Raw genomic sequence first — 26,116 nt, 5'->3', positions numbered from 1 at the left:
TCTAATACTCTGAAGAGCTTTTTTTTTTAATGATGGTTCTTTACCTTTCCAATGAGACTATTATAATAACAAATCATTTTATATATTGTTCACATATTGGTTTATATACTGTGTTCTCCCCACCCCATAATAGGTAGTACAAACAACATTACCCCTAACTTCCAGATGAAAAAAGTGAGGCTCAGAAGGTGAAAGGATTTGCCCTTGTTCATTCAGCCAGCCAGGATTAGGGCCAGGATTCAAACAGGTCTCTTGACTCCAGTACGAGGTATTACTCTTATCACTACACTCACCCCACTCTTGGAGGGCACGCTATCTCTTTGGGGTGCTTCTGGAGTACCTGCTACTGAGATGCCCTCAGCACTGTCTACTAAGAACCACTGAGATCCCAGATTTAGACCCGGAAGGGACCAGGGAGGTCACATCAGGCCCGCCTCCCTCCTTTCATAGGCGAGGTCCCCCAAGGTTGTAGCCAGGCTAGGAGGGAAGGAGACCCCATAAGGTAGAAAGGCATCTTCCATTACCACTCCGTCTTCTTCCCGGACCACGTACTGAGCCACCTTGAAGGAGCTTAGGTACTCATTCATGTTCTGCAGTTCTGTGTCATCCGTGGCATCCTGGTTCCTATCCAGCAGCTTGGATATGGCAGCATCATCATAATGAATCACACTGCTGTCCTCCACGTCCTTGTTGTCACCTGGCACATAGGAGAGGGGCAACCGGTGAGGAAGGGGCCAGGCTTTGGGGACCCCTACTGGAGCAGGGCAGGAGGCATCAGGAAACTCCAAAAGTTAAACAACCCATCAACCTCAGAGCCCACTGAGCCACTTATTGACCTACTCTGCCCATCCAATCCAATCCAATAAATGTAGGTGACAGGCACTGTGCTAAGCGCTAAGCTGCCACGAGAAAGGAAATAGGTGGGTATGGGCGTGTATGGGTGACAAATGTCTCTGGTGAAGCACGTCTCCGGCCTCTTGGCAGAGAGGTGAGGGCCTATGGGTACCTAGTCAGGCATACCTTTCCAGACATGTACCATGTGTTCATTAGTTTTCCTTGGTTGTACTCATTTATTACAAGGGATGGTTCTCCTTGCAGTAGGGGGAACTGAAATTATCCATCTTTTCCAAGAAGAAGGCGATGTCTCCTAGTGGGTGGCACACTGGACTTGGAGTCAGAAAGACCGGGGCCAAAAAACTACCTCTCATACTTAGCAGCTGTCAGAGAAAGCATCTAGGAAAACAGATTGAGAGCTGGAAGGGGCCTCAGAGGCCATGAGTCAAACCCCCTCATTTTACAGTTGAGTAAACTGAGGCACAAAGATCATAAGATCTCCAATTTAGATTGAGAGCCAGAAGGGACCTCTCATCCAATCCAACCCCTTCATTTTACAGATGAGGAAACCGAGGCACAGACCAGTAAAGTGACTTACTCAGGACCACACAACTAGCACGTGTCTGAAACAGGATTTGCACTTTGGGTCTTCCTGATTCCAAGTCCAGGGTACTAGCCACTACACCAAGTAACTTTTCTGAGCCCCAGTCTCTTCATCTGTAAAATGGGGACAGCAATGCCTATGCACCACCCGCCTCATGGGGTTAGTGTGAGGTTCAAATGAGATGATGTGTTTGAAGCTCTGTATGAATGTCTTGTTCTTGCTTTGCTCTTGATTATCAGACCCCGCCCTGCCTAGTAATGTCCTGGAGAACGGGCTGGGACAGCGGGACGGGACCTAAAGGCCGTAACATGGACGAAATGAAGTAGCTTGTACTGGTCCCCGGCAGAGTCCAGCGTGAGTCAGTCAGTCCAAAAGCTTGTGTTAAGCACTTACTGTGTGCTGAGCACTTGGATAAAAAAAAAGGGGACAAAGCCCTCAACCCACAGTCCCTGCCCAGGAGGAACTCCCATACTAATGAAGGAGAAACCACCTAAAGAACTAAGGCTATGTAATAGGACATATGCACCCCGATGGGAGAGGCCGAGCAGCTTGGGGCACTGGGAAAGGCCACTGTAAAAGATAGGATCTCAACTGAGCCTTGGAGGGAGTCAGGGAGACTACTAGGAGGGAAGGAGAGGCAAGGCGTTCCAGGCACGGGGAAGAGCCCACATCAATGGCACTCAGAGCGGAGGTGCCAATGGGAATTAAAGGGGTGTGTAAGGGACCGAAGAGAAAGTGACCAGGTGTTTCACTCAAGGAATCATTTGACTTTGAGGCAGGGGCTCCAGGCAAGGTCCACTTCAGAGTCCAGAAAAGGCACGGAGGGGCCTGGACAGCCGTTAAAGACAGGGGTTCTACCTACCTGGTGGGGTGCTGCCATGCTTTTTTTTCACCCCAGCTGCTAAGGTGCCACCACCTTTGGAGGCCTGGACATCGGGGGCGGGCGCCACGGGCTCGGGCACGTTGATCCGCTGACCCTGAGGCATCATGCCTAATGGGAAACAAAGCATCGGGCAGGCCAGCATCGGGCAAGGCCAGCTTGGGCAGGAGGTGCTACAGGCAGACTTTGGGGCGCGGTCATGGGAGCAGCTCTCAGATTTTGAGCTGGAAGCGCGTCTCAGGGATAGCATATCTTCCCTAACAGTTCCATGCGGGCAGGGCCTGTGTCTTAGTTATCCCATTTTACACATGAGGAAACTGAGGCCTGTGGGGGTTCACTGACTTGTCCAAGGTCCTACGTGTAGACATCAAAATCCCCAGAGAAGATGGATTTGAACTGATGTTCCTGGCTTCAAATCCACTTTTGCGTCCCCTTGGCAAGTCAGTAAACATCTCAGGGCCTCAGTTTCCTACTGATCAATCAGGGAGTATTTATTAAGGACCTAGCGTGCATCAGTAGAAAATGAGGGCGGACAGATGGTTTGTAAAGCCCCTTCCAGCTCTGAATTCTACGACCCTATGAATCCTACGGCTCAACCTAGGGAATCTCTCAATCGCTTGGAAACGATCCTTCCTTCCAGTGCAAGGCCACGTCCATCAAAACAAGTCAATTCCATTCAACAAATCCTTAAGCCAGCTGTTCAGCATGACACAGATCAGTGGTTCCCACTGAGAGCTTTGCAAACTCCTTCGGTGGTTCAAAACAACGGTCCGAAGGCCATTAAGAATTCCTTAATGGTGCCTTAAGCAGTAAATAATTGTGAATAATATTATGAGTAGCATATTAAATTACCCTGGTTGTTCACAATTATTTTTATTGTTGTGGTTGAAAGGGGTTCATGGAACAAAAACATCGGGAATCACTGATATAGACAAATCTGCCAACTGCTTAACTTACAGGATGTTTTACTTTGCAAATGGCATCTTTCTATTTAGTCTTTTCATCATGAAAATTGTCAATATGCTCTTTAGAATTAGGGAATGTCTTACCTTCCCTACAAGCTCTAGAAGGGCAAGGCCTTGTCTTAACTCAACTACACGTGAGCCCCCATCCTTACCAGTTTTGATTCATGGAGTTTTACATTATATAAGCATCAATAAAGGTCTGGAAAATGAAGGAATTTTTTTTCTGGCCCTGGTGACTGGGAGGCTGAGATGCCAGTGAGAAACCATTAGACTCAGAACAATTCATACAATGCAACAATATTATAAGGACAAACAACTTTGAAAGACTCAGGAACTCTGATCAACACAATGACCAGCCATGATTCCAGAAGACTCATGATGGAGGGTGCCACCCACCTCCGGACAGAGAGGCGGTGCACTCAAGAGTACAGACTGAGACACTTTTCTTTGGATGTGGACAGTTTTGCTTGACTACATATGTTTGTAATGGGTGTTTTGTTTTTCTTGCTCTTTAATAGGAGTAAGAGTGTGACAGGCAAAGGAGAGAATGTAAACCTGAAAATAAAATAAAATTGAGTTTAAAAAAAAGAAAATATTGGCTATTAGATATCTGCCAGATGTTAGATCTGGCAGAAAAAAAAAAGGGAAAGAGGGAGAATGGATGGCAGAGATACAGGGGTCAAAGGGCATTTCCTCATTGGAGGACACATAAATGCATTGTTGATAGAGCTAATGACCACATTGCCCCAACAGTTCTGGACAACAATTTAAACTTCTATTTTAAATTGAAGTCACTAAACCATACATACCCTTTGACCCCATGATACTACTAGAAGTCATTTTCTCCAAAGTAGTCAAAGACAGAGGGAAAGTTTCCAAAGATATAAAAATAGTTATACCAACATTTAATGGCAAAGGCCTGGAAGGAAAGCAGGTACCTACAAATTGTGATAGATAAATATAATGGAATATTATTGCATCACAAGAAATGATGTGTATGTGTAGGAAATCAGAGAAACTTGAGAAGATTAGGATGAATTATTGCGGAGCGAAGGAAGCAAAGCCAGAAGAACAAAATGACCACAATAATAGAAAGGAAAACAACATGGAACAATGTTAGCACTCCAATCAATACAGTGACCAACCATGACCCCACAAGACTGATAATGAAAAGATAACAGGATTGGAGCTGGAAGGGGCCTTCAAGCCCATCTGGTCCCAACTTTTCATTGTACAGATGGAAAAGAATGCCTCCTGCCTCCCAGCACAGAGGTGGTAGGCTGCAGGTGCAGAATGAGGCACACAATTTTCAGACATGGCCACTGTGTTGATTTCTTTCACTTGACCATACTTCTTTGTTACAAGGGAAGGTTCTATTGGGCATTGGGGATTCCTTGGGAAGTGAGAGCAATACTTTAAAAAAATGAGTAGTAATAAAACATTTTAAAAAGGAAAAAAGAGTGGTTAATTATATAAAACAATGCCTGGAATTGTACCATGAGCATAAAACTGCTCAACATAATCAGAAATTATTGAAATAAATTTTGAAGAGACACACAAAAATGGTACCATGTAGATATATAAAGTGGGGTGCCTATGGCCCACTGAAAATGGCCTTGGGGTCCATTGAAAAAGAGACCATTGGGAGGGGTGAGGGGAAGGGAGAGAATTTGGAATTCAAATTTTTTAAAACTGATTGTTAAAATTTTTTTTACATGTAATTGGGAAATAGTTAACAAAATTAATAATTTTTTTTTTAAAGAGAGACACTGAGGGACCACAAGACCTTAGATTTAGATCTGAAAGGGTTTTGGAGATTACTTTGTCTGACCCCCTTCAGCCCAATGAGCCACATCACTTAGAAAGCCTGGGAATTCCAGGCCATTTGGGATTCAGGGCAGCAGAGGCTTCTGACCCAGAGAGGCATGACTCCCGGAGTGCCTAGAAGCTCAGCACCGGAGGCTCTTACCTTCCACATCATCCTTAAAGAGCTCCTCTGTCCCAAACTTCAGGATGTCGTCCAGCTCCTGCTTGGTCATGGACCCGGACTTGGAGCCCAGGCCGGGCCGCACCACCAGGTGCGTCAGCATCATCTTGCGTTTGGCCACCTGGGTGATTCGCTCCTCCACGGAGGCCCTCGTCACAAAGCGGTAGATCATTACTTTCTTGTTCTGCCCAATGCGGTGGGCTCTGCTGAAGGCCTGTGGGTGGCATTCATTCACCATTCACACGTCACAGTAGGGCCAGAAGCACAGCTCGGGAAACAGCTAACGGGTAGGTAAGCGTGTGAGCACGTGGGCGTGTGCGTGGCACACTCATCCATGTGATGAGTGAAGCATGTTGGCAGAGAGGTGGTGGACTACAGGTGCAGAGTGAGGCATATCTTTCAGGCAAATACAATCTGTGAATCTGTTCTACTTAACTATCCATACTGGTTACAATGAAGGCATGGCTGGGGAAGGAGTCCCTGGGAAGGGACAGAGAGTTAAAAAAAAAAAGAGAGATCAATAAAACATGTGAAAATAAGACCACCAGGAGTGTATCCATGTGTGCCTACAATGCTGGGAGCAACAGTGTGGGTGGGAATAAGCATTTATGTAGCACCTACTACATGCTAGGCAGCATACTAAACGCTTTACAAGCATCTCATTGGATCCGTACAACCACCTTGGGATGTAGGTGCTCTTTATTATCCCCATTTTACAGATAAGGAAACTAAGGTACACAGAGGTTCCGTGACTTGCCCAGGGTCATATGGCTAAAATTTCTGAGGTCTGATTTGAACTCTGCTCTTCCTGACTTCAGGTCCAGAGCGCTGTGCACTTTGGCGCCCCCTAGCTGCCTCTGCACCACGGCAGCACAGTGCAGTGGACAGAGCATGGGACTTGGGTGTCAGCACACCGGGGTCTGAATCCTGCCTGAGGCACTAATACAATCGGTGCTTAATAAATGCTCGTTGGCTTGGCCTCCAAAACTTTCCATCCACAATCACATCTGCTCCTCAAAACAACCATATGCATCAGGTACTCAAGTTACCATCCTACAGGTGAGAAAACTGAGGCTCGCCAAGTTAATCGACTTGCTCGTGTGTGACGTGTGCGGCAGGTGTGGGCACGCCCCTGAGCGCATGTCGGATTGGGAATTCTCCTTGAGCGGGTTGGCGGGTGAGCTCACCTTTGTGACTTTGTTTAAACCTCTGAGCTTGACAAGACCACATGTCTGGTCTTTAACCTTGTTCCCATGAAAACCCAGCTCCTCTCCTCTCATGCTGCCTCATTCCCCCATCCCATCCTTCAGTAGCCTGGTGGTCTCCCATCTCTGCCTTGGCCATGATTCTCATGCCAATTCCCAACCTACTCTTTATTCTTGTCCCTTCCCTATACTAACTGTGCCCAGAATCTTCCCCACCATCTACTACCAACGGACAGGGAGACATTGGTGGCCACTAAATTAATTACCTGACCTTGGGGCAGGTCTCTGAACTGGACTTGGCTTCCCTACTCTGTAAAGTTGGGGGGAGAGGGAGGATGGAAGGAGAGACACGGGGGTGGGGGAGGTAGGGAGGAGGGAGAAGAGAGGGAGGGCACAGGGAGAGAGTTGCACTAAGGGACCTACCAGGTCCCTCCCACCTCTGACCATCTATGATTCTATGGACTGGGTCTAAGCACTTGCGCAACATTCTCTTAGGAAAGTGCCTTCCCTCAGAGTTTACCTCCATTTACATCAGATGCATCTGGAATATAGGCATTCATTGTTGCATGTTGCCTCTCTCATTACGCTGAGCTCCTTAAGAGCAGAGCTATTTTCATTCTTTTTTTTTTCTCTGTATCCCTGGGTAGCAGGGTTAGGTCTTAAACACAGGTTTTCTGCCTCTAAACTCTAATTCTGATTCTCCTACCTTAGACCATGGGTGCCTTTCCCCCATTGAAATCTAAGAAAACCCCTGGTCCAGGATTCTAAAGGGTCTCCCCTACTGCATGCTGTGAGGGTTTTGTCTTGTACCCCACCCCACTCCCACCCCTATCAGCTCTTTGAAGGCAGGAACTATCTCCTTTATGTCTTTGTATGGACACATAGTAGGTGTTTGATAAATGCTTGTTGACATGAATTAGACTCAGAAAAGAATGTATCACAGCTGGGGTCACAGATTTTAGAGCTGGAAGAGACTTTCATGGCCATCAAGTTCAACTCCCTTATTTTACAGATGAGGAAACTGAGGCACAGAAACTATAAGTGACTTGCTCAGGTGACTTGCTTGACTTGGAACTAAAGGGAACAAATCCTTGGTCTGACTCCCCAGCTCAGCACTCTTCTCTTTCTGATCCAGTACCCTACAAGGTCTCCCATCCTGCCCAGACTTCTTTCCTTCAGTGTCTCAACAGCTGAGCCTCTACCCCGAAAAACTAGTAGCCCCCTCTGTCCGTGACTTCAGAGCTGATGCTGCAATGACGCTTTGACCTGAGATCAGATGGGATCCCCCAACAGGTCTATCCCCAGGTCATCTGGGCAAGGATCTACCCAGAAAGGGAAGATCCTGCTAGCTTCCTTAATCTGACCACAGAAATCTTGGGATAGGGAGGCCAGAGTGATGAGGAAAGTGAGAGGTCAGCAAAGGGAAGCAATAGAAATCTAGGCAAAGAACCCTTTGTGGTTGGGAGGAGCTCCTAGAGGGGAAGGCTTTTCAAGGCTGAGTCCATATCTCCCCATAAGGTAGTATAAAGAATCTTGGGACCTCTACCAGGACTGTGAACTTACTCATTACCACTATACCCCAGGGTGGCTAGCCCAGAGAAAAGTCCTAGAAAATTGCAAGTCAACAGACCTGTATGTCATTGTGAGGATTCCAGTCCGAGTCGTAGATAATGACGGTGTCAGCAGTGGCCAAGTTGATGCCCAGGCCACCAGCCCGGGTGGAGAGGAGGAAACAGAACTGCTGGGCTCCAGGAGCTGGAAAAGGAAAAGTTTAGCCCCACATCAAGAGGTAAGAGAGGGGAAGAAGCTAAATGCTGAATGATAGAGACAGACTCCCCAAGGGAAAATGGCGACCTAGCTGGGACTCTGGGGCAGGGGCAGGAAGTCAGCCAACAATTCCCAGCAAGTTCCTTCCCTAGGGTCAAGTTAACCCTTCTGGATCATCAAATGGAATGGATTTATTTCTTTGGTCTAATTTTCTCGTTAATTTACCACAGCCCACTAGTACCTGCCAGGAAGAAAATAATTGAGAATTTAGCTAGAAGGTGAGGGAAAGGGAAGAGGAAGAGGAGAGAGGAGGGAGAAAAGAACGAGAGATCCTTCCCAGCCCAAGTCAACCAAGGCAATCTTTGCACATAGCAGTCCTCAGCTAGGAATAGAATCTTCATGGATTATCAAGGCACAAACATAGGGCCCTAATTAATGCATTCATTAATAGTTACTCCTTCTTTATAGTCATACAGCCCAATACAGATCTTTAAACTTTTCAATCTTTCCTTGGGTCTATGATCTCATGATCAAGCATTCCTTTTATGGGTTCAGATTGCAAACACATCCACATCTTCTCATTCCAAGCTCATTTTGGATACATCCTCCATAGGGGGAGCACCCCCAAACATGCTAGAGAACCTCCTCTCATTCTTTTAAAGACATTTCACCCTCTTTAGATTGTTTCCTTCCATTTGTGTTTTTGTAGGCAAAAGAGAGTTGGCAAATTAAGCTGTGTATGCCGACTAATCTCAGTACACCAGATATTGTCAGGGCCCTACAACCTCTGACTGCCAGAACCTCATAACCTTGACACGGGCAGGCCTGAGAGAATGGTTAAGGGCTCAGAAGATAATGTCAAGGGTATCAGTCACTCACCTCATGACACAGACTCATTAGCTAAGAGCTTGACCTTCAAGCCCAACGCAGAGCATAAGACCTCTCTCGGGAACATAGACAACACAAGGGAATACAAACTCAGGAACACGGGAAACCCAGCCAAAAACACCCCTGCAGCCATGATGCTATTCTGGCATGAAGAAATCCCCTTTTTCCTTCCTCTAAGATAAACAGCTTAGCCACAGCAGTATAAGGGACCAGCCTTTAAACCCTAGCTCAGCAGTCATTCTCCATGCTCTTTTGTTGGGTGGTTACAGGTGGTCCCACAGGATGGGAGAGAGGTTGGTACCCAGGGCAGGGCCATTATTGCCTGGAGAGCTTCGGCTGCCCACCACCCACCACCACAGCTCAGATGCCCTGACTTCCTAACCACAATAACAAGGATGAGGCGAGCTAATGTTAAGTCTTGGAAGGACAAATGAAAAGACATTTGTAATGTTACAATCACTAAAATGAGCACTACTGTAAACCCATAATTATTAGCCTTTCAAAGCCCAGCTAATGAGTAAACAAACAATCTCTCCATTTCTTCTTCAGATTTCATATTAGTTAAAGCTCCTGCCATATTTTGAACTGGAGCTGAAATACACACACGTGCTCACACACCCAACACACACACACACACACACACACACACATACACACATACACACACACACATGTATGTATGTATGTATGTGTGTACATATATATATATATATGCATGCACATTCACACTCACACACACATTTACATACATACACAGAGACACACACTAGAATACTTCAGAAAACTCCCCCTCCACACCTAAGGCAGAGAGTTGGGAACCTCCGTCCCTTCCAGCAAAGGAACCATTAAGTCTTGGGGTATATTCCCAGCACTCCCAATCTATACCATCATTGCCTAGGAGTCCATAAAATTTCCTTTTTGGGAAAGAAGAGGAGAAAGTCAAGGTAACATGGCTCAGTCTTGGGTTCTAGGCAGAAAGAAACCAAAGAGTACCATTGAATCTGTCGATGGCTTCTTGCCGAAGACCTCCCGTAATCCCACCATCAATCCGCTCATACTTGTAGCCCTCATACTCCAGAAAGTCCTCTAGCAGATCCAGCATTTTGGTCATCTGGAGGGAGAAGCAAGATGCCCAAGGATGACGGTGGGAAGACAACCATCCCAGTGACTACACTGGCCTGATTCACCAGAAGAGCAAAGATACAGCTGCTAACTGTTGTCAGGCCAACAAGCACATGTTAAGTGCCTACTGTGTGATAGGCACCCACTGGGGATACAAAGAAAGGCAAGAGACAGTCCCTGTTCTCAAGGAGCTCACAGTCTAAAGGGGAAGTGGACAAGCAAATAAATACGTACAAACAACACCCACATACAGGGTAAATTGGGGGTAAGCAGCAGAGAGGAAGCTAACTAGATTAAGGGGATCTTGAAGGCCTAGAAAATCTCCAATTTTACAGTTAAGGAAACTGAGGCAAACAGAGGTTAAGTGAGTTGTCGAGGGGTCACACTGCCAGGAAGTGTCTGAGGCTGTATTTGAACTCAGGTCTTCCTGACTCCAGGCTCAGGCCTCTATCCACTGTGCCACCAGCTGGTAGGAAAGGATCATACATTAGGTGTGAAAAAGATGTCACTTGGGACATGTCAATGGCACCAACCACATGCTGTAACTGGGAGAGTCTGGCCATGGACCCATAAAGGGTCAAGTGCACACAGCATCAGATGGGTCTCTCTTTATGACCCTAAAGGGCCAAAAACCATCAGCATCTCAGATCTGGGAGGAACCTCAGGGGTCATTGAGGCCAACCTGTCCCTGAGCAAGAATCCTCCTACAAAATCATCTACAAGCAGCTATGGAGCACTTCCTGAAGACCTGGGGAAGGGGGATGAGGAATGCTCTCAAGGCCCCCCATTGCACTGCTGAACATTGGGAAATGTCCCCTTTGCAAACTTCCACCCACTACTCCTGGATCTACCCTTGGAGCCAAGAAAAACAAATCCCTCTTCCACTAGGTAGCCCTTCAGATATTTAAAGAGAGCCCTCATCTCGTCCCCCTGCTCCCACCTTCCCACTACATTGTATGTTCTCCAGGTTGAACACAGGATTGCAGATTTAGAGGCTGAAAGGGACCTTCTCCCTAATTTTACAGAGGAGGAAACTGAGGCCCAGAAAGATAAGGGAGTATATGTATGTGTGTGGATCCCCTCTATTACAAGTGTGTATCTATGGCTATGTCTATATCTATATAAAAAACCACATACTTGTAATACAGGGGAGATATATATGTATGTATATATATGTATGTGTATAGATGTGTATAACTATACTTATAGGGAAGACTGATCAATGTATCATCTAGAAAATGAGGAAAGTGTCCTGTGATTGTTTTCTGTTAGCTTATTGTTTTAACTGGCTGCTGAGCAAGAATTTAGTACACATACAAACGACCAAGATCTCTCACTCTCTCTTTCTCTCTCTCCCTCCCCCCTCTCCTATCTCTCTCCTCTCTCCCTGTTTCTCTCTCCTTCTCTCTCCCTCTCCCTCTTTCTCTTCTCTTCTCTCTCCCTCTCTCTCTCCTCTCTCTCCCTCTCTTTCTCTCCCTCTCTCTCTCTCCCTCTCTGTCTCTCCCTCTCTCTCTCTCCCTCTCTCCTCTCTCCCTCCCTCCCTCCCTCTTTCTCCCTCTCTCTCTCTGTCTCTCTCTCTCTTCTCTCTCTGTCTCTCTGTCTCTCTCCCTGCCTCCCTCCCTCCCCCTCCCCCCACCCTTCATCTCCCCCTGGTGGCTTCAGAGATGAAGACCAAGAATTGCTGTGGGCATCTGGGTGGGGGAGGAGCCTCTGGTCCTCTCTCTTATCTGGTTGCCGTGTGCCCATTAACATGTGAAGCCATTGCTTTTCTGTCTCTGCCAGGCTTACTCTTCCCTGATCTTGGGTGGATGAGTGTCAGAGAGAATGGACCAGGTTAAAATCTTGTGAGTTTTGAAAGATCAGAGGAGCAGCCACAAGAGGTCCAGTGACCTCCACAGTGCAGTCTGCCAGCAGCCACAAAGGCCAAGTCTGGTGAGAAGCCAGCTCAGGCAAGTGACCTCCTTGACCCAGCCTGGCAGTAGAGACCCCAGGTGCTGCAAGCAAGGGAACAGGGACAGGGCACTGAGGCTGGAGTCAGGAGAACCCGAGTTCAAATCTGACCTCAGACACTTACTAGCTGGGTGACCCTGGGCAAGTCACTTAATCTCTGTTTGCCTCAGTTTCCTCCCCTAAAGCACTAAGCACACGTAGGCACAGCCACTGCCTTTGGGCCTGTACGAGGGCAGAAGAGGAGGCTCTGATCCTTCTAAACTCACAGTCCCCAGAACCAAAGCGTGCGAGGAAGAAACACTCACCTGGGAGAAGATCAAAACCCGGTGCCCTTCATCACGCAGCTTTTTCAGCATCTTCTGGAGGAGCATGAGCTTCCCAGAAGACTTGACCAAGGAGCTGCCATCATAGGAGCCATTGGGCAAGACTGGTGCCTCCTGTTCAAAAAGCAACAAGCATTTATTAAGCACCAACTAATGTTCTGAAAGCACAGTACTAGGAGCTGGGGATGCAAAGGCAAACATGAAACAGCCCCTGCCCTCAAGGAGCTTACATTCTAGCAGGGGAAACAAGTATACATAAAGGTATTTGAAAATATGGGAGGGGACTAGGGACAGGATCTATGATCTCATTGGTACAGGGAATTCCCAGGTGAGGAAATTCCTTCCACTAATGCAGGTTTGCCACCTTCTTAAGAGTCTGAGAGCTTATAGTGCTTGGAGAGCACTGAGGCTAAATGATTTGCCCAGTGTCACAACCACCAATTTGGGTCAGGAGTAGGACTTGCACTCGGGTCCTTCTGTCCAATACAAAACTTATACAAAGTAAATACAAAGTTATCTGGGGCAAGAGAGGTGCTAGCCCCTGGGAGAAAGGAGGAGAGGCTTCAGGAAAAGGTGGGTGAAAATAAGTTTTCTGAGAGGTAGAGGTGAGGAGGCATCCAGAGAGCCTATGCAGTGACATGGGGGCGGGAGGTGAGACGTCGTGTGTGGGGAGCAATAAGAGGCCAGTTTTTCTGGCCTATGGAGTGAGCGAAGGGGAAGAATGTACCCTAAGCCAGAATCACAGGGGCAGCTAGGTGGCGCAGCGGATAGAGCACGGCCCTGGAGTCGGGGGGACCTGAGTTCAAATCCAGCCTCAGATGCTAGTTGTGTGACCATGGGCAAGTCCCTTAACCCCTTGCCTAGCCAAAACAAAACAAAAACAAAAACAAAAACAGAGTCACAGAATTGGAGAGCTAGAAGAGACACCAGCAGCCACAGAGGAGTCCTTGATATAACAGATGCTACCTGTAGCCACACAGCCTCGGCTTGAAGACCTCCATGGGACCCACTGCCTCCCAAGCCAAGCCGTTCCTCTTTGGGACAGCTCCCTAATTGTTGTGAAGAGCCTTAAATGCCAAACAGAGGGACTGGTGCTTGATCCTAGAGGTAATAGGGAGCCATGGGAGTTCATTGAAGAAGCATGGTCAGTCCTCTGCTGTAGAAATATTGATTTGGCAGCAGTGAGGAGGATGGATTGGAGAGGGAGCTTAGAGAAGAAAGGGGCTGGAGGCCGGCTGAAGAGGAGGACTTTGGGGAGGGAAGAAGCTGGAGGAAGGCTGAGGAAGGGCTTTGCACTGAAGGCTTGCTTTCCTACAGACTAGCTCAATACATGACCCAAAAGCCAGAAAGGATATTGGGAATCTAGGAGTGACTATATTAGATTGTTCACCCTCTCAGGGAGCGGGGAGGGGTAGAATTTGGAACTCAAAATTGTTTCAACATGTAATTAGGGAAAAATAAAATACATATTTTTAAAAGGGAATTTAAGAGTGAAATAGATCATTTCCCAGCCAGTGGGCTATTCCCAGGCCAGGCAACACCTGGACTGGGAGTCGGGCTCTCATTCTGGCATTTCTCCTAGCCCCCCACCCTTCATGCCCAGGCCAGGGAGACAGAATCTACCCTGTGATGGCCAGAGATCCCGCTAGGGTAAAGGACTCCATGTTCAGCAGGCGCCATGCTGCCTGCTCACCTGGAGTGGCCAAGAGATCTATTTGCCTCCATTCAAGACAACATCCCCTTAGGGAGGGAGAGGCAGATGGATAAATGGGTTCTCAGTGGTCCTCCTGTGTGCCATGCTTTCTGTAGATTATAGCAAACTGGGAAACCCAAGATGGCTCCTAGGTCTCTCGCCACACTGCTGGTCTGCTGACCCCTCACCGCGAGTTGGTGGATTCAGGGAAGGCAAACTCGTTTCAGTATCAGCTTGGCCGGTAGCTGGCATTTGGAGAGTGTTTAACATACATTGAATCCTAGATGTTCCATGAGACAGCTCCTACTGGTCTTCTTAAGTCCATTTCAGAGAGGAGACAGAGAGGTCAAAGGCTTTAGAGCTGAAAGGGGGCCATGAGGTCATCTAATTCAACCTCTTCATTTTACAATTGAGGAAACTGAGGTCCAGAGAGGTGGGTTTTGGATCCTGGGGTTTCCTGACCCCAACTAGCAAAATAAAACAACTACACTCTGTCACCCAGCACATGATATCTGCTTGTCAGCTGGTTAATATCCCCACGGCACATGGTCATGACTTGGGGGAATTATCACCATTTGGGATTATGCTCCACAACTATCCTGTGGATACCCACGTGGATAATAGAGGGTTGACCGTATGACAGTCAATAATGCTGGAGCACCTACTGTGTGTCAGGCATTGGGCCAAGCACTAGGGATACAAAGAAAGGCAAAAGACAGTCCCTGCCCTCAAGGAGCTTACAATCTAATGGGGGAGGCAACAGGCAAACAAGCCATATCCAGGATGAATTGGAGATAATCAGTGGAAGGAAGGCACTAAAATGAAGGGGATCAGGAAACGCTTCCCGGAGAAGATGGGATTTTAGCTGGGGATGAGGAGGGAGAGCATTGCAGGCGTGAGGGACAGCCAGGTGCGCGGGCAGAGGGGCAAGGTTTTCCAGAGGCAGCAGAAAAGCTCTGGGCAGAAGGGGCCATCAGTAACTCTCACAGTACAGCAAGCAAGCATATGAAGAAAGGAACAGCTCAGAATTCTGACCCCCTGAACCTACCACGGCGGCCACTGGAAAGAGATAAGGGTGGTTGCAGCATTTCTTCAAGTCCATCATGATGTTAAGTAGCGACACCTGGTTTCCCCCGCCTTTGGAGTTCAAGGCTTCAAAATTTCTGGTCAGAATGAACTTGTAGTATTTCCTGTAGCGGAAGACAGAATGACAGCCACTGACACGGCGCACTAAGGCGCTCCATAGGCACTTGAGCTCGTGATTTCATTGGTACCTCAGATCAAGGTAGTAGGATGTAAGCTGCTTGAGGGCAGGATATCACACTTATATTTGCATACTCAGTACCTGGCGTGCGCGTGTGTTTGTGTGTGTGTGTGTGTGTGTGTGTGTGTGTACCCCATTGGTAGAATTCTCTCTACCAAAGCAGGTTGGCACCTTCTCTCTGCAACTTTTTCCAACCCAACAAACATTTATGAAGTGCCCACTATGTGTATGGCACTGTGCCTAAGCACAGAGGATACAATTAATAAAAAGAAAGACAGCCCTTGTCCTCAACAAACTTACAAACTAAACTCCACTAGTCCACACCACTTGTCACCAGGCACATAATAAAAATCTCCATTTTACAGATGAGCAAACTGAGTCTCAGAATGCTTCAGAGACTCTCCTATGGCCATAAAATTCACAATGCAAGAGGTAAGATTTGATCCTAGGTCTTTAAGATGGTAGGTCCAGTAATCCCTGCCATGACTTCCTTCTTCTGGAGGGCCAGGAAAGACTGGTCCTCAGAGTTCTTTATTCCCAATGTAACTGCTCTACAATTCTTTTTTTTTTGGGGGGGAGGGGTGGCAATCAGGGTTAAGTGACTTGCCCAGGGTCACACGGCTAGTAAACGTTTGAGGCTGGATTTAAACTGAGATCCTCCTGACTCCAGGCCCAGTGATCTATCCACTGTGCCACCTAGCTGTAGAGCAGAACTGTAGAGCAGAAGAAAGCAGAGGCCCAAGGAGGTTGCAGACCTAGAACTTTCCTGGATTTGGGAGTAGAGGAGGGTAATGCAGATTCTCAGGCTGGGCACTGCCCATCAAACTCCAGCATGGGGCAATGGGTTCAAATCCCAGTGATGCCATTTACTAGCTGTATCACCTTGGATTACTCATTTACTAATTAGTAAATCTCCATGAGTCAATCTCTAAGATGATCCTTAAACCCAGAGGGAAGGCTATAAGGTATGTGCTTGGGGAAACTCCTTCCAACCCCCTACACAGAGAACCCCCCTAGACCGGTGCTAGCAAAGCTGAGGAGAATACAGTAATAATCATATTTATATAGCGCCAGGGCACCATATAAGCGTTTTATCTCATCTGACCCTCACAACAATCCTGGGAGGTGGATGCTATTAATTATCCCCATTTCACATCTGAGGAAACTGAGTCTCCCAGGATTTCACAGCTAGTAAATGTCTAGGCCAGATTTGAACTCAGTTCTTCCTGACTCCAGGCCCAATGCTCTATGTACTCACTGACCCACCAGCTGCCCCTACAGGACAGGGTCCTGAAGCCAGTTCATTAAGACCAGAGAGAGGGAATTCTAAGCTGGGCCTCAGGGACCATCTAACCCTGTTCCCTCATGTAACAAATGAATAAATTGTGGTCAAGAAAGGGAGGGAGACTTGATGGGGCCAGGTCTGAATATATAGGTCCTCCAGCTGCAAACCTAGTGCTGACAGTCATAATTATGTATTCATTAAGCACCTACTGTGTGCTTATTGATTAAGAATCTACTGTGTGCTACATGCTAGAAATACAAAGAAAGGCAGAAGTCACTCCCTGCTATGGAGGAGCCCCATAGTACCACACTGCTTTTCTCAAGGGAGGGGGCGGCAGGAAGGGCTGGGAGCCAGGGGAGAAAACTCACTTCTGCATCTGGCTCAGCTCCACCCTCACGATCAGCTCCGTCTTGGCTGGCATGTTCTTAAACACATCAGCCTTCAGTCTCCGTAGCATGTGGGGCCCCAGCAGGTCATGCAGCTTCTTGATCTGATCTTCCTTGGAGATGTCCGCAAACTCCTCCAAGAAGCCCTCCAGATTGCTGGGGAGAGACATGGAAATAAGAACTTCCTGAGGAGACTAACAAAGATAATTATTGACTGCTTAAGGTGGGCCAGGCTCTGGGCTAAGAGTGAGAGACTCAAAGAACTAAGGTCCCTGCCCATCGAATGAGGGAAACAATAAGGCATCTACGGTGTAAATGGGTGGGTGGGGGTGATTTCAGAGGGAAGGCACTAGCAGTGATGAGGACTGAGAAAGGCTTCCTGTAGAAGGTAGGATTGAAGCTGAGTCTTAGAAAAAAACTACAGAATCCAGGATGTGAAGAAGGCAAGGCAAATCAACCAAAAGGAAACTGAGTCAGCTTAAATTTAGTATTTAAAATACCAAAATAACTCCCCATTCTCTCTACTAACATCATCCCATAGCCCAAGCCCTACTGCCTGTCTATGGTCCAAGGATCAGACCAGCTAAACTCAGAGATCTGCTCATCACCAGAATGGCCACAAAATCAAATCCAGCCTCAGAAACTTGAAACTTGCTAGCTGTGAGACAAGTCATTTAACCCCTACTGTCTCACCCCACAAAAACTGGGGGGCAGCTAGGTGGCACAGTGGATAGAGGACCAGCCTTGAAGTCAGGAGGATGTGAGTTCAAATTCAGAATGGCCACAAAAATTTCTAAAGACCACGGAGGTCATGGCTAAGCTACAATCTACACAGGAAACTGAATACTAACTCTGATAAAATAACATTTGGAGTGCTTTAAGGTTAACAAAGGGTTTTCCCTACAGTTGTGCTGTCCAGTAGATATAATAAGTATTGCTACATCTCAGTTTAATAGGGATGAGGAAAACTGAGATTCTGATGGGTTGAATGATGAGTCCAAGGTCATAGAGCTAGTGAAGGTCAGAGCCAGGATTCAAATACACATCTCTCTGACTCCAAGTCAAGTGGGCTTATCCCACTAAACCATGCTGGTTTCCTAAAGCAACTACTCTGATCATCACTGCACCACTATAGTGGGTAGAGCATTGGGGTTGGGGTCAGGAAGAAAGACCTCCCTTAGACACTTACTAGCTAGGACAAGTAGTTTAACCTCTTGGACCTCAGTTTCCTCATGAGTAAAGGAGGTTTCTGTGACCTCTAAGACATCAGCAAGCAGTGCTACCTCCATCACTACTCACCGTAATCATTACCACCAACCCCATCCCACAATGTCATCCCCATCACCATGGTTTATCAGCATCTCTCACCACCCCCACCATAGCACTCATCACCATCATGGTGACGACCTGGTTCCACCCCATGGCTGTGTCCTCTGTTAGACCTCACTAACTCTCACCCCTCACCCCTAATCTGTTTCAGAGGCCTATTGATTTCACCTTCTTCACCTTCTCTGACACTGCTACCCTCATCACCTCACACCTGGACCACTGTAATAACAGCCTGCTGGTGGGTCTGCCTGGTTCAAGTCTCTCCCCGCTCCAATCCATTCTCCGTTCAAAGTGATTTTCCTAAAGTGTAGGTCATTGCATCCATACTCAATAAACTCTGGTGGCTTCCTACAACCCCCAGGATCAAATATAAAATCCTCTATTTGGCATTTCAAGTCCTTCATACCTGTAGTACCCCCTTCACAGGATTATTGAAAGGCTCGAATGAGATGATATATGTGAAGTATATATAAAAATGTGTGTGTGTGTGTGTGTGTGTGTGTGTGTGTGTGTGTGTGTGTGTGTAAAGCAAACCTTAAAGGATCCTATAAATGGAAGCTATTGGAGTAGAGATGGGATAACTAATCTGGGGAGGGGGGGAAGTTGTGGATGAAATTCCTGACTCAGGTCAGAGTTGAGTTTGGCATCCTTGGAAACCCTGTGCAATCTGGGGATTCTGGGCAAAAAGGGGGACTCACTTGAACCGTTCTGGAGTCAGGAAATTTAGAAGATGAAATAGCTCTTCCAGGTTGTTCTGGAGGGGTGTCCCTGTGAGCAGCAGCTTGTAGTCAATCCTGTAGCTATTCAACACCCTAAAGAACTAGGGAGAAGAAAAGGAAGATTGTTCAGGTCCTGGCCCCTCCACTGTGTGTCTGCCTACTAAAGGAGCAGTGAGTGTAGCTACCATGTCTCATGTGGGGTCCAGAATGAGTCAGGGTACTGACAGCAGCCTGCCGCTAGGTCCTCCCTACCCCACCTCCCCGGATAAGAGGCTTACCTTGGACTGGTTATTTTTCAGCCTGTGAGCCTCATCTACCACAAGACAGGCCCATTCGATGGACCCCAGGATGGCCTGGTCAATGGTAATGAGTTCGTAGGACGTGAGCAAGACGTGGAACTTGATTTGTGCTTCTTTCTGCATGGAAATGAGGGAAGAGTTTGGATGATGAAGGCTGAGAGAGGTTGTCCCTACAGCCACTGGTGAGGAGAGAATCATTATGAAGAAGGGGTCCACCTTCTTCAACTGCTGACCAGCTGTCACCAACAGGTAGACAACCACAAAAGCAGCACCCCCTAGACTATCAGTCCTGCTTCTAACCAAGCCCTCACCACCATCATTTAAGGAGGCAGCTCCTAAACCAACTGCCACCCATAGGTCAAACCACCCCACCACCCTGAGACCCTGATGGTGACAACCCTGAACCCAAGAGCTTTGGGAATAGCAACGCTTCCATCCCACCACCCACAGCCATCAGCCTGGACCTGTTCTCTCAGCCTACAGCCACATCTATTGAAGATGACCCAGAAAGAAGCTTCTGGTCACCAAAGGGATCAACCATTGGGAAATAAACGTTAAAGAAAAGGTATTCCCCCGGGACCTTTCCATATGTTTTGTCTCCCCCACTAGAATGAGAGCAGGGACTGTGTTCCTTTTCTGTGTGTGTCCCCAAAACTTGGCCCAATGCTTTTACACAGAGTAAGTACTTAATAAATAAAGAAATGCTTTATTCACTTAGTCAGTCCTCAAGAAATGAGTACTCCTACATGAAGCTTGAAAAAAGATATATTTAGTTATGGGAAACTCACTATTTCTCCAGCAGGCCTATACCTCTAAAATATTTTTGTTATAAGAGAATTAATTTAAAAAACCAAGAGTACAATTACCCAAGCCAAATAGCCTTTTTTTAACCCAAAAAAGTTAACAAAAGCATTCTAGCCACCCACCCACTGCCATTTTTAGCACTGTTTTCCCATACAGACAGCCATTACACTCAGCTTTTCTCACTCTGCATCACCTTATACAGGTTCATCCAAATGATAAATATCATTTTTTTCTCCATTGCATTAATAGGCCACAATATATTCAGTCATTCTCTAGTTGTGTGAATATAGGTGTCCTTCAATTTGTTTTTCCTCTTATTCATGGAGCAGCTATGAATATTTTTGCTCAGATAGGTTCTTACTTTTTTCCTTTTTATGATGTTTTTTGCAGTCCATTCCATTTTTGAACCATTCTCCCACATGGGAGAGCAGGGAGAGAAAGAAGACCGTGGAAATGGAAAAGCCAGGAATGATCAGCGTGGCTCCATATCATTCCTACAGTGAGTTGGGGTTATTAAAATGTAAACAGCTTTCTAAAGATCATTTAGATGAAATCACAGAGAACAGATCCATGAGTATTATAAGAAGCTAAAATAGTTTGGGGCATGTATGTGTCACAAACCTTCAGAGGAATTCTCAATCTGTCCTTTAGTTATCCCATCCAAGATATAACCTTGGTGGAAATGTGTTGTACATGATTGCACATATATAACCTATAGCAAATTGCTTACCATTAAAATTTTGGAACTCAAAAATTTTTAAATGAATGTTAAATGTAATTGGAAAAATAAAATACTATTAAAAGAAGATATAATCTTGGGCTGGACCATGCTATTGACCCAGTAGTAAGGCATTTTTCTTAATAAAAGCAAAGAAAGGTAAAGAATTGATGCACCCTTTAAAGAGGGAGCTAGGTGGCCACAGGAATAGAGTTCAAATCTGGATTCTGAAACTTCCTGGCTGTGTGATGCTGAGCAAGTCATTCAACCTCTATTTGCCTTAGTTTTCCTCAGTTGTAAAATGGATACAACAATAGCACCTACTTGCCAGGGTTGTTGTGAGGGTAAGATGAGGTAATGTTTGTAAAGAGCTTTGTAAACCTTAAAGTGCTATAGAAATGATAGCTATTATTATTAAGATAAATTATAACTAGAATGTAAATTTAAAAAACTACTAAAAGGCTGCTTCTGAAGTCTGGTTAATTATGTTACTCAATTTGAATACTGGAAAAAATAGGAGAGAGCATGAACTCCCCTACTTGGTCTCAGTGGAGAGGTGGGGACAGTGAGTGTGGAACACACTATACACAGTTTTGTAGGTTGGCTTTGCCAGGTCATATTAATTTTAAAAAAATTAAAACTACCTATAAATCACAAATTATTTACCATTTAATATATATCTTTTAATTTTTTTAATCTTATTTGGGTGTGACTATGGAAAGGATTTCTCCAAAACTCTCTCTACTTATGCAGATTGCCAGCCATGTATGATTTAGTAGCTAATTCCCAAAGAATTATCAGAAGCAGCATTTGAACTCAGAACTTCTTGATTCCAAGCCCCACTTTCTATCCACTCCACTAAAATGCCAGGGTTCTTAATAACCTGCAAACTATGGACACCAAAAGGAAGCCACAGAAAGATTTCAGGGAGTCTGTGAACTTGGATAGGATAAAAATTACATCTTTATTCTCACTAACCTTTGGTTTCCTTTGTAATCCCATGAGTTTTATTTTGTGCATTTAAAAGCATGATTCTGAGAAGTGACTCTAATCTGCTGGTGATTATAATGAAGGGGTGGGGTGGAAAGGACCCGCAGGAAATCCCAGTGGAGCTAGATGTCCAGTGAGGTCTCTGGGTTACCAATGGAAAAGAAAGATGCCATGGGGGAATGACGAGGGCTTGAGAAACTCCACATATCACAGAGAAGACGTGAGTTGGATTCCCTTTAGCTTCACATTCAATCCTCCCACCTTCCCAGCCCAAGAAAACCCAAAGCAAACCTCAAGAGCTCTTACTTTCATGCGGAAAACCTTCTTCCCACTCCGGATGGCATTGTCCTCGAAGGAAAACTCATTCTCCCGGATTACTGATCGGCTTTCCTTGTCCCCAGTGTAAGTGACCACATAAAAGTCAGGTGCCCACATCTCAAATTCCCTCTCCCAATTGATGATGGTGGACAGGGGGGCACTGACCAGGTATGGCCCCTTAGAGTGACCCTGGGGAGGGAGACAGGGCCCAGGTAAGTTTGCCACAATGCCAGTGGCCTTCAGTAAAATCATCGATATCAGTCTATCAGCAAACATTTATTAAGTCCCAAGCACTGGGGCAATAGTTGCCCATTGGCCAAGCACTACAAAGAATGAAGGGACTTAGAAAGAATCTCGTCATGAATTCATAGACTCAGAAGGAAGAGACGTTAGAGGCCTCTAATCCAACCTTTTCATTCTTAACATCAGGAAACTTGAGAAATGACTTGTCCAAGGTTACAACTGGGAGAGAGCTAAAATCTGAACCCAGGCCCTCTGACTCCAATTACACACTGGAGGAAATGAAGGACTTACCTCCTTATAGAGGGAATATAGGTACACGATGGTCTGGACAGTCTTCCCCAGCCCCATCTCATCGGCCAAGATGGTGTCTGTGCCCTGGGCCCAGGAGAACCTCAGCCAGTTCAATCCCTCCAGCTGATAAGGGTGGAGTGTCCCTCCTGTGGCATCGATGTACCATGGCTGCTTGTCGAACTTGACAGTGGGCTGTGTGGGGAGAAGTAGCCAAGGCCTCTTTGTCTATATATTCTCTATCAATCAACAAACATTTATTAAACGGTACTGTGCTGAGAACAGAGGACACAAAAAGTAAATAAATAAAAGGCCAAATAGTCCCTGCCCTCAAGAACCTTACGCTCTAAGCCCCCTTCCTATTACAGCTGTAGGAAGCCCTATATAGTTTGTCTTCCCACTCTACCTCTGAGGGTCCCCAGTGCAAGAGCTCAGACTCAAAGTGACATCTCCACTCTTCCCAGCTTGAGCTGAAGCTTGATATCCATCCCAACATGAGACAACATATGTAGAGTCCTTGCAAACCTCAAAGCTTGCTGTCACCTGTTACTATGATTATCCCTCCCCTGGGCCAAGGGGCTGATTATTAAATACGTGAGCCAAAGTGGCCTGATACCAATGGACCTGTGGATTGGCCCAGCCATTTTGGAAATCAATTTGGAATTATTCTAGAGAAGTCACTCAACTTTCCCTCTTCTTAAGTCATAAACTCCAAAAAAGATCAGACAAAGAGAAAGGCCCCACAGATACAAACAGAGAGAAAACAAAGGAGCTGGTAGGAAAGTGGAGACTTACTGATTGGGGAATATGGATGAATCAACCATGGAATATAAAAATAATGGATTCATTCATATTCCTCAGTGCAGAGAAGGAAGATGGATATTTATTTCTTGTTCAGTCATTTTTCAGAGGTGTCCAACTCTTTGTGACCACATTTGGGATTTTCTTGGCAAAGATAGTGGACTGGTTTGTCATTTCCTTCTCTGGGTCATTTTATAGATAAAGCAACTGAGGCAAACAGGGTAAAGTGACTTGCCCAGGGTCACACAGCTAGTGAGTATCTGAGGACAGATTTGAACTCAGGAAGATGAGTCTTCCTCCAGGCCCAGCACTCTACCCACTACACTACTTATGTAAAGGATAAAGAAAACAACTGAAGGATATAAGAACTCTGATTGATTCAGTAAGCATGTTCAAGCCTTCTGAGCATGACAGTGAAATGAGTCATCCTCCTCTCCACAGAGAGGTGGTAGACTATGGGTGCAACATGGGGCATCCATCATCAGACATTAATCAGAGCCAATAGTGCTTGTCTGCTTTGCTTAACGATATCTCTTTGCAAATGGAAAGTTTCAGTTTCCTCATCTGTAAAATGGGAATAATCACATCTGCCCTCCACAATTGTTATGAGGATCAAATGAGATAATAATTGTAAAGCACTTAGCATGTGCCTGGCACTTAGTAGGTGTTATCTAAATGTTACCTATTATTCTATTACAAATGATATATTAAATATATTAATATTTATATATTTTAAAAAATATTATATTAATATGATATATTTTTTAAAAGACAGTTTGTTCCCAGAAGGCAAACAAGCTGGGATTAAAATGCTTTGACATCCTAAGTAAGGAGACACTTCAGAAGCTACGCATGACCTCTCCACAAGTAATAAGAAAGCTGTGTAAGGCTTCAAAGCTATATTATCTCACCTGGTCCTCACAGCATCTTTCAAGGGAAGCATGATTATTAATACCTCCATTTTACAGAAGGGGAAAACTGAGGCACAGATAAATGAAGTGACTCTCTCAGTGTCATAGAGCTAATAAGTCTCAGGAAGGTGATTTGAAGGCACTGTGCTAAGGTCTGGGGACACAAAGAAAACCAAAAGTCAGTCCCTTGCCCTCAAGGAGCTTACATTCTAATTTAAAAGCCCTAGGGAAATTTTAAGTTGAAAACAAAGTTTAAAACTTTATAGAATAGGGGCATCTAGGTGGAGCAGTGGATAGATCGCCAGCCCTGGAATCAGGAGGACCTGAGTTCAAATCCCATCTCAGACCAGACACTTGACACTAGCTCTGTGACCCTGGGCAAGTCACTTAACCCCAATTGCCTCGCCAGAAAAACAAAACAAAACAAAAAAACTTTAGAGAATAGATGGAAAGTAATCTGATAGAGGGAAGCAGGAAATTCTAAAGAATTCTAAGAGGCAGATGGGAGGAGAGATGACATTCCAGGTATGGGTGACAGCCAATGCAAAGGCACAGAGATGAGAAGAGAAACTGCAAGGGGGCTGGTGTGGCTGGATGGTGGGGTCCCTGGAGTGGGGGAAGGGCCAGAATATACAGAGCTTTACATGCCACACAGGGGACTTTACATTTGATCCCAGAGGGTCCTGGAGCCAAGTTCAGCCCATCCATTATTATCCGGCTTTTACAGAAGATGAAACTGAGGCTCAGAAGACCAAATGACTTGCCCATGCTAGCAGGCATCAGAGGCAGAATTTGAACCCAGGTCTTCCCATCCCCTGCCACCTCCTCATCCCCGCTACTCCCCTTTTGCCCAAAACTCACATCCACTAAGGGAGTCTCTGGGGGCTTTTCCAGTTTGTCATCTTTCAGCTTTTTTCCCTTCTTGTTCAGTCTCTTGGGTGGTCTGGAATCTTCTCCTAACATCAGCTCTCTACAAAAGAGCATGGATAATGAGAAGCAAGCAGGAGAGAGGCAGGGGCGGGGAGGGGGGGGTGTTTACACTCACAGGGATGAGAATCCAAGCAGCACGGGTGGCCAGAGGGGCCCCCACCTGTCCCAGAGCCTCCGCCCCCAGCCCAGGCCTCCGGAGGTACCTGTGGTTCCAATAACCTTGCTTCAGGTTTTCATAGTAGGGTATATCAATGTCATCAATCTCCCAGGTACACTGGTCGTAGGGGAGATCCTTCCATTTGATCAGGTAATGCACGTCCCCTTTCTTGTCAAAGCTGCAACAGAACCAAACAGCATGGATGCTTGCTTCCGGCCCGAGTGGGTGTGTACACGGGAGCAGAAGCAAGAGCCCAACACTGAGATTTCACACGAGCACCGGGCTTTCCTGTTTATAACACACCTTCAGATTCTGATTTTCTCAATAGCCCAAGGGATACAGGAGCAAATTTAATTAAGCAAATGTACACTACTACAACCTGAGGAGGCCACGCAGATAGAATGCTGGATTCAAATCCTGCCTCTGGCATTACTAGCTGTATGACCCTGGGCAAGT

The 26,116-nt window shown here is 46.1% G+C and overlaps 1 protein-coding gene across 5 annotated transcripts in view; it reads right to left on the bottom strand.

Moving 5' to 3' along the window:
• CHD5 (chromodomain helicase DNA binding protein 5) overlaps positions 1-26,116 on the bottom strand; it is a 157,128-nt gene that overhangs the window by 38,197 nt on the left and 92,815 nt on the right. For 4 of the 5 annotated variants that reach the window (XM_020975188.2, XM_078145732.1, XM_078145730.1 and 1 more), the window contains exons 12-25: positions 25,707-25,838; positions 25,435-25,543; positions 22,865-23,056; positions 22,319-22,519; positions 19,480-19,617; positions 19,181-19,302; positions 17,136-17,309; positions 15,267-15,408; positions 12,508-12,639; positions 10,124-10,241; positions 8,106-8,230; positions 5,253-5,484; positions 2,301-2,429; positions 525-697 (exon numbers count right to left, since the gene is read on the bottom strand). In XM_020975188.2, coding sequence (XP_020830847.1) covers positions 525-697; positions 2,301-2,429; positions 5,253-5,484; positions 8,106-8,230; positions 10,124-10,241; positions 12,508-12,639; positions 15,267-15,408; positions 17,136-17,309; positions 19,181-19,302; positions 19,480-19,617; positions 22,319-22,519; positions 22,865-23,056; positions 25,435-25,543; positions 25,707-25,838 — 2,119 coding nt within the window. The remainder of the gene's footprint in view (positions 1-524; positions 698-2,300; positions 2,430-5,252; positions 5,485-8,105; positions 8,231-10,123; positions 10,242-12,507; positions 12,640-15,266; positions 15,409-17,135; positions 17,310-19,180; positions 19,303-19,479; positions 19,618-22,318; positions 22,520-22,864; positions 23,057-25,434; positions 25,544-25,706; positions 25,839-26,116) is intronic. The other variant, XM_020975217.2, reaches the window with a different exon arrangement.

The sequence above is a fragment of the Phascolarctos cinereus genome, unplaced genomic scaffold (assembly GCF_003287225.1).
Source record: "Phascolarctos cinereus isolate Bilbo 61053 unplaced genomic scaffold, phaCin_HiC Scaffold_726;HRSCAF=1367, whole genome shotgun sequence".
Classification (NCBI taxonomy): Eukaryota; Metazoa; Chordata; class Mammalia; order Diprotodontia; family Phascolarctidae; genus Phascolarctos; species Phascolarctos cinereus.
This window is presented reverse-complemented; position numbering and strand designations above follow the sequence as displayed.